Source organism: Heptranchias perlo, chromosome 25 (assembly GCF_035084215.1).
Source record: "Heptranchias perlo isolate sHepPer1 chromosome 25, sHepPer1.hap1, whole genome shotgun sequence".
NCBI classification, from domain to species: domain Eukaryota; kingdom Metazoa; phylum Chordata; class Chondrichthyes; order Hexanchiformes; family Hexanchidae; genus Heptranchias; species Heptranchias perlo.
In genome coordinates, this window is record NC_090349.1 from 19,427,714 (window position 1) to 19,436,512 (window position 8,799).

At 40.4% G+C, this 8,799-nt stretch overlaps 1 protein-coding gene across 1 annotated transcript; it reads left to right on the forward strand.

The window, feature by feature from the left end:
• The first annotated feature begins 269 nt into the window (after positions 1-269).
• tbx3a (T-box transcription factor 3a) lies at positions 270-8,582 on the forward strand. The gene is made up of 7 exons (XM_068005706.1): positions 270-920; positions 2,068-2,335; positions 3,408-3,554; positions 5,123-5,199; positions 5,582-5,745; positions 6,258-6,922; positions 7,656-8,582. Exons 1-7 carry the CDS (start codon positions 529-531, stop codon positions 8,115-8,117), a joined length of 2,175 nt encoding a protein of 724 aa, XP_067861807.1. The 5' UTR covers positions 270-528; the 3' UTR covers positions 8,118-8,582.
• The last annotated feature ends 217 nt before the right edge of the window (positions 8,583-8,799 follow it).

Sequence of the window (8,799 nt, forward strand, 5' to 3'; positions counted from 1 at the left end):
GGCGAGAATGGGGCAGAAGGGGCTGCTTGGCTCAGACCCCGGCTTGCCTGTGGACAGACAGATGATTCTTGCCCGATTTCCTGATAGTCGATGGTGGGTAAAGCCACCTGAGACGGCCCCGCGTGTTCCGATTGGCTGTTCCCCACTTCCCCCCCTCCCCCCAACCCTAATGATGTTGACATATTCACACGGCTGAAGTAGTGATGCTCGCTGTACGTTACAGTTTCCGACACCTTCTTTTTATAACTCATCTATCCCCGGCTTTAGTTGTCAAAACCACGCCTATGCAGCCACACAATTGGTCCGAAAGCGTCAAATAGCCAATCAACAGGGCTCAGCTATTCGCAACACGCACACATACACACACACGTACAGAAAGATCGGAGTTGACTGTTTGGGGAGATGCGTCTCGGCTCTGCCACCGCCAACCAGTCTTACTTTCTGTTTATGTGAAGAAGAAAAAAATTAATATTATTATTAATAATAATGTGCTTGTAAGCGACCGTGCGACACAGATCTGGGGAGTGGATGAATTTACCGATGAGAGAGCCAGTTATTCCGGGGACAAGTATGGCTTATCATCCGTTCTTACCTCACCGGGCACCGGACTTTGCGCTGAGTGCTGTGCTGGGACATCAGCCTCCTTTCTTCCCGGCTCTCGCCCTGCCTCCGACCGGCGCGGCCGCTCTAACACTCCCCAACGCACTTAGCAAGCCCATTATGGATCAGCTTGCCGGCGCAGCTGAGGCTGGGATCGCTTTATCGGCAATGGGTCACCAGCCCTCGCATCTGAGGCCTCTTAAGACTCTGGAGCCCGAGGAAGAAGTGGAAGACGACCCAAAAGTTATACTCGAAGCTAAAGATTTGTGGGATCAGTTTCACAAGCGTGGCACTGAAATGGTTATCACCAAATCTGGAAGGTACAGCGCATTTTTCCATCCAAGAGACTAATGCCAGACTCTCTGGTTGGAGATCATACCCAGTCTTTTAATATCCAGTCGTGCTTAATTGTGACAAAGATAAATATATATATATAATATACATTTTTAGTGCGTTGTAGGATTTAAAACATTCAAAATGATTTGATTCAGAAACCGGTCAGTTGTGTTAGTGTGTAATCTGCCGAGGGCTTTTATAACACTTAAACTAAAAATGCTTCCTGCATAATGATCCATTTGGTGATACAGTTTGTCTCGGCAGCTAGTTTCAGTCATGCAGTTATTTATTTATTGGAATAGCCATAGTCCCCGAACCCTTCAATCTGCAGCTTTGACAATCCAGATTGCCAGACTAATAAGTCCACAACCTCAACCAAATATTTAATTTTACTAAATGCAAATGAAATTAATTTAAATGGAAGGTCACATGTGATAAGCAGAGAGCCTTTTGACGAATCTGACTTATGGAAGTTTTATTTATCCATTCATTTGATCTGAGCAATAATAATATGAATCAGCAGCCGCGTTGTAAATAACGTGCACCAATTGCACGATTATAGCTCCAAACCAGTACGTAGATACCAAGGGGGAAAATGCAACTTATCTAGGGGAAAAGCGTATGGTAGATTATTTCCACGACACCTGTGATCGTAACATTTTAACTCACGCACAGTTTTTTTATGGCACCAATTGGTGATTATAAAACCATAAACATCGAGTTAGCCGCGGCCATACCCAGGTAACAAACGCACATTCACCTTGGACAGGGTTGTTAATCATGTTTGTATCAATCATACCAGAAATATTGAAATTTAGGCTAAAATATCTCGAGGTAGAACCTACAGGTTCACTGGCTTTAACATGCATCTTTTATAAAGAGCAGGATTTTGTATGTGTGACCCTTAAACATATTGCCAAGGCATTTAAAGAACTCTGTTGCTGTTTTGCAATACTTTTATAAAATAGCATTACTGAAATTTGTTGTCTCAAATATTTCACAGTAGTAAATACCTGTGAGTCAAAGTCCCAGCCTCAGAAATAGTAGATAAATCTAACTATTTTACTTTCATGAGGATTACATTATTGACAATTTAATGTAAAAAAAGGACAACTTAATGTTTTCTTACAGGAGAATGTTCCCGCCATTTAAAGTTAGGTGCACGGGTCTGGATAAGAAGGCCAAGTATATTTTGTTAATGGATATTGTGGCGGCAGATGACTGTAGGTACAAATTCCACAACTCACGCTGGATGGTAGCCGGAAAAGCTGACCCTGAAATGCCAAAGCGAATGTACATTCATCCTGATAGCCCCGCTACTGGCGAGCAATGGATGTCTAAAGTCGTCACTTTTCACAAGCTGAAACTGACAAACAACATTTCCGATAAACATGGATTTGTAAGTTTCATATTTTTACCTCTAAATTAATCTTCAGTAATTTGGTCCAGTGATTTAAAAAAACATATAGCAGCCGATGAGTGATATGTATTTACTTAGTATTGTTCAGTTGAAGTGTTAAAATATTTTCGCATTCAGAGTTTTTAAAAAATACTTTTGCACAAACTTGTTTTGCCATGGAGTGCTGCACAGGGTTTTGTTGTATTTTTTCTGCATATCTTAATTTTGTGTTCTCATAACCTGGGTTATTTTGTAGATCGGCCATTTTAGGCATCTGAGAATTCAAGTATTTGATCATTAGGATCATATTTTACAATTTTCTGTGGAACTAAAAAGTGATAAGGTGTACTCACATGCCAACTTTCTCTCAATTTTCGGCTTGGAACTCTCGGGGTAATGAACAATGACTTGTAATGGGAAATATTTTGAAACTAACACACTTTGCTAAATCTGTAATGTCTTAAGCGTTATGCTCGCAGGAGAATAAAATCCAACCGCTGTAATAACAATGACGATAGCAGCAGCTCTGTGATCAACGCGTTTTAATGTGACGTTCAAAAATCAGTACACTAGTCCCTTACTATTTAACATATTAAATTCTCCTAATTATTCCAGTGCATGTCAGTATTGTGTATGAATTGTGGTGACGGTTTATATATAGATATATAGATAGATAGATATAGATATATAGAGAGATAAATATTTGTAGATATATATCATATATTTTTAAATCAGATAGTCTTATTTTTGCAAGGCCTCAAAACATTGGGGGAGGCCATAATGCAGAGGTTATCCCGCCGTCAGCTGTTCATGCAGAAGAACGGATTTACACTTCTGATGAACTCTGTCCCCTCCTGTAAAAGCTTTTTGACTGGCTATTAATTTATATTATTGCTGATCAACCATTAATAAGCAGCGTGCGTTTAAACGGTAAAACGATATTGTACTAAATTTAGCAGCAGCAGAACTGAGAGAGACTCGAGTTAACCTGGCTGAATCCAAAGCAGTAATACCATGTGTACAGCTGCACTCGCTTTGGGCGAAATGTAATTGTTTGATTTATTCTCTTCAGACTATTTTGAACTCCATGCACAAGTACCAACCTAGATTTCATATTGTTCGCGCGAACGACATCTTGAAACTTCCTTACAGTACTTTCCGGACATACGTTTTCCCTGAAACAGATTTCATAGCCGTGACCGCATACCAAAATGATAAGGTAAGTAACAAATGGAATTTCGAAATTTGTGCAGACAGAAAGTATTGCTTGTTGCATAGACTGTCGATTTGTTTTGTGATACAATGTAGATATTATACCAAAAAGGTGAAAACGCGAAGCCTTAGTGAAACTTTTTTTTCTTGTCTGCATCACAATTGTTTACTTGATTCTGGTCAATACGACTTTTAATGGTGGATGCCGGAGTCTCATTAAATCCACAAGAACGCTTGTTGAATATTCTGCGCAGACTGGGGCTCATTTAGATTTTATGCTTTGATTTGTGATATCGGTGTTAGCATGGGTGAGTTATGTGGCAGTGGACCCAACGCCTTCCTGCATGCATATGTTGTATGGGCCGTGCGTTTAGATCAATTTTGTACTGCGAGGTAATAGGATCCAATAGATTTCTAAACTGTTTTTAAATTACAGTCATTCAAAAACAAATGAGACATTTCGCACTGTTTGAAGGCAGTGCATGTTCGTGGATGAATCCTATAGATTTTTAGGTCAGAGATACAGTGGAGTATTGCTCTCAGCGCAGCTATCAAGTCTGCGATGATGAACAATTGAGTTAATTACTGTTAATTATTTCACCCAAACAGTTTTTAAGGAAATCGGAACTCTTGTGTTGGAATTTAACTCCTCATCACACTTCTAGCTAGTCAGCTAACGTTATTTATAAAAGAGTTGCAGTGAAGTACATTGCGTGTAGTGATTTGATAATTCTTGATCACCGCACTGTTGATTATGGGGAGTTTCATTTCAGAGGGAATGAAAACTGATAACGAAAAGGGTGTTAACTGGATAATTGAGGCAACCTTAACAGAGTCGATGTCTTGATTTTTTTTTGGATTTGTGTTTGCCTTATTGCTGGATTATTATCTTCAGTTCATGATTTAAAAGGACAATGATTTCAATATCGTTAAATTCGCTACCCAATTGAAATGAAGATGATAAGTGACAATAAAGTTACTGTTGACTTGCTGTTGTCAGTAGAGGGCAAATTACGATGGTGACGCCAGCCCGGCTTCACCCTATCTCCCTGATGAAGTACATGCTTGTCTTGTACTAGCTCACACGCGGGTTATTATGAATCTAACACGCTTTATTTTGGGGCAGATATGTGATTTGCACCTTGCATTTTCGCATTTAATAAAATAAATATACCGCGTTAAAACTGAACTCAAGTCACTGTTTCCGCACTGATATATTCTTACAGTAGGGTTGTGTTCAGTGTTTGCCTGACCTTTAATGGGACGAGTACAGATTTAAAATGTATGAAATGTTAGAGCCACTGATCAGGCGGAGACAGACAATTGGTACAGCATTACGACTTGCTGTATACAATGCGCTGGCGGCTTTAACATAATTCGACATTTAACATTTTTTAAAATGATAATCTGGAACAGTGTAATGGTAAATTTATGCTGCTGTCTAATCTCTGCATTTCGCCTGTATCTTCCAGCAGCGTTGTTTAGGACCTGCGCACTTTTAGTAAAGATTGTGGTTGATGCTGTATTGTGTCGTAGAGCACGGGAAAGTATCAAACCTGTTCTTTTCACACTTAGATAACCCAGTTAAAAATCGACAACAATCCATTTGCCAAAGGTTTTCGTGACACGGGGAATGGGAGAAGAGAGAAAAGGTGAGGTTGTTTCAATTCAGGTTTATTTGTAAATGGTTGTACTGTTTGTTGGGCCTCGTTCATGATTTGAACCACAATCTGATATGTTGTCACTGTCTCGGCAATACAGACAGAGAAAATGAGGACAGCTTATTTACTTGTTACACTTTGCTACAGAGTTGTGTCTTCTTACTTTTGATGTTTTAGCTGTTTAACTTTTAGAGAGTGCGAAAGCCTTATCTAATCATAAAACATTCCCACAGAATATTATCACAGAAGTCACCACCTCATGTTCCAACATAATTAGAATGTGTTCCATTTCTAGTGTAAAATAAAACTGAAATAACAAGTGCAGTTATTTGATAACTAATAACTTAAGTCATGTCCCCCTTTTATTGAACAGAAAACAGTTGGCAATTCAATCGCTACGAGTCTATGAAGATCAGCAAAAGGGTTCGAAAGAGAATGGGACATCGGACGATTCATCCAGCGAGCAGCCCGCTTTCAAATGTTTCGGTCAGTCCGCATCCCCCGCTGTTTCCACTCCAGGGACTGCGAACTTAAAAGGTTATTATTTTGTTGCCTACACAAGGGACTTGTTTGTTCTTTTTTATAAGGCGCGACTAAGTTTGTGTTTTACTCGCACATTAATTCGGTGTGTGTTTGTGTTGGCGATCCTTATCACCCGAATTAACTCAGGGGACAAGATGTGTCGTTACTTTTACTAGAATTGGGTCATGAAAAACGATGAGCAGCCGTTTTCGCATACTGGAGTTTTGTAGGATTTAATGGGTTTTAAGCAGTATTAGAATTATTAATCTCCTTATTCAGTGAAATTTTATTTAACAAAACAGCATTTTTTCATGATTTTTTTTTAAAGGTGCAGAAATAAAACCCCAAAAGAATTGGCCTGGACAGGAATTCGATTTCTCGCACCTGTATTCGACAGTGTTGTGTCAATTCATTCGGATTTGTCTTAGAAATGCCAATTTGTACTCTCAAAGCGCGCAATGTTACTGACTACGAAAATACAACTATATTTTAGCTGGTTCTTCTACTTTTTATTTTCTGTTTTCCAGGTGCTCTGCAAAGTGAAGATGAAGAAAGCGACATTGACAGCAAAGATGACGCCATTCAGGAAGGGAATGACTCAGGAAAATTCTCAACAACCGCCGAGGAGCAAAAGGAGGAAGGGAATTCCACCAAATCGCATCCACGTCCATCGGACTCTGTGAGCAGAATTAGAGAACTTGAAAGCTCGAGAACTGATAAGAGCTTGACGGATTCGCAGCAGAGCCGGACAAACACTTCCTCGAGTATTAGAGCCGTTAATGGCGAGGGCCCCGAGATCAAAAGTCCAGTTAGAGACCATCTTCAGAAAGCGGACGAGTCCAGGGTTTTAAACAAGGAGTCATATTCGCCCCTAACGGTCCAGACGGATAGTATCTCACACCTGAACCACGGACATTTACAGAACCTTGCCTTTTCTCATAACTTATCTGGCCAGCACTTCTTTACCCCACTGGGCGCAGGACATCCCCTTCTCTTGCACCCTAGCCAGTTTGCTATGGGTGGGGCCTTCCCAAATATGGCAGCAGGTATGGGTCACCTGCTGGCCTCTGTGTCGGCCTCCGCAGGTGGGATCGGCGGCCTGGACACCCTTGTTTCGTCACAGCAGGGACTACCTGGAGGATCAGCAGCAACTCTACCTTTTCACCTCCAACAGCATGTCCTGGCCTCTCAGGTAAAGCTCCATCCTCCTCGTCTTATTTGATCATTTAGTTACAAAGTTGCTTCTATTGATATGTGTATGACAAATGTATTTTAAATTCAGGTCTGACCTACTTCAGTCTTTTTTAAAAACAACATTGCGAGCAGAGAGCAAAATTCAATAGCCCGCCTTATGTGATAACCTGTAAAGTATTGAGAGATTTTTTTAAAAATTTAAAGCACACAGAATCTGTGACGTTGGCTTCTAAAGGTATCCTGTGAATGAGCTCAAACGACAGATAAACTGATACAAGATATAGTACCTTAAAAGAAAAAAATACTTTCACTTACATTGCATTATATAGAATATTAATTAAGATAAACCAGACTATCTAACTGGGGAAAATAACACTTTATAATATCTTTCATTTTATGTCACTTTTCACGTGTTTTCTGTCTTGTCTCTGAGCGACCTCAGGGTTTCGTTGTAGGGGAATAATGGAGATATTTGCATATAATTACAGTCCCTTTTTGTTGTTAGAAACCCACTCAATTAATCAATGTGTTATTGCAGAAGCTTTAAGTGTTGTACAATGTCTGGTCTCAGTCTTTCATTTTCGTGGCATGTTGGTAAATCTACACAAGCCACTGCATGAAATGTACAGAATTTCGGTTTCTTGTCTGTAACAGTAACTAACTGTAGTCTGTAGCTAGTAATTAGCATTAATTGTTGAAATATAAACTGAATTTTCTTGTTACATTTAAAGGGTCTTGCGATGTCACCTTTTGGCAGCCTTTTCCCCTATCCTTACACGTACATGGCCGCTGCAGCCGCGGCCTCCATGCCCAGTGGAGTCCCATCATCGATCGCGTCCTCTGTGCATCGCCATCCGTTCCTCAGCGCAGTTCGGCCTCGCTTGAGGTATAGCCCTTACACGTTCCCCGTGCCCATTCCGGACAGTAGCAGCTTACTGACCAACGCCGTGCCGTCCATGTCCACCCCAGGCGAGGCGAAGGTGAACAGCATGGCAGCTAGTCCCGTGTCAGCGGGCCTGGACTCGGGGTCTGAGGTAAACAGCAGGTCCTCGACTCTATCGTCGGGATCCGTCTCCCTGTCACCGAAACAGTGTTCAGAGAAAGAAACGACCAACGAGCTCCAGAACATCCAACGCCTCGTCAGTGGACTAGAAACGAAACAAGATCGGTCAACCAGGAGCGGCTCCCCTTGATATGATGGTGATATCAGAAAGCCAGAAGGCTTTGCATGTCACACATGTATAGTCTGGTTTCTTTTTTAATGCTAGTGTAGAGCCTTGATAATATCGAGTTTCCCAACTTAGCAACAAAAAGTAGCCGAAAAATGGAAGATGGGAGTTTCCGGGCACCATCGGTAGTTTGGGTTGTAGATGTCAATCTGCTTTTCATATATATGCAATAACAGAAAGAAACGGAGACTATTATAAAGTATTTATGTAATTATTTGATAACGTGTAAATATACTGAAATTAGAATACTCGAAATTATACTTTAATTTATTGTTGTTGTACATACGTCTGTATATAAGGCTCCAAGCCTTTATTCGTTAGTCATACGCATTTCAACACAACTCCTTATTAACCAGAGTGCCGGCATCGTTACCACTATTTTACCTAGCAATGTGTTACCTTGCTACATTAAAACAAAACCTTTGTAGACCTGAGTACAAGACGTGCCATTTTTAGCTTTTACCATTGTTTCAGTGTTAAAGTGCTACTGTCTTTACAGTTTAGAGTAACAGAAAATAACTCACCAGTTGCTTGAAAAGTAATGAAGACGCTTTCGGGGTTTTTTTTGGTGTGTCAAAATGAATGGAAATTTTATGCTTACAGCTTGAAAGTGCCGAGAGTTAAAAAAAATAAATGAAGGTATATT

Bases quoted from the DNA above. Each gene is read 5' to 3' on its own strand.
- tbx3a (XM_068005706.1), top strand. From the start codon at position 529: ATGAATTTACCGATGAGAGAGCCAGTTATTCCGGGGACAAGTATGGCT. The intron at 921-2,067 runs GTACAGCGCATT...GTTTTCTTACAG, and splicing joins GTTATCACCAAATCTGGAAG to GAGAATGTTCCCGCCATTTA. The intron at 5,200-5,581 runs GTGAGGTTGTTT...TTTATTGAACAG, and splicing joins AATGGGAGAAGAGAGAAAAG to AAAACAGTTGGCAATTCAAT.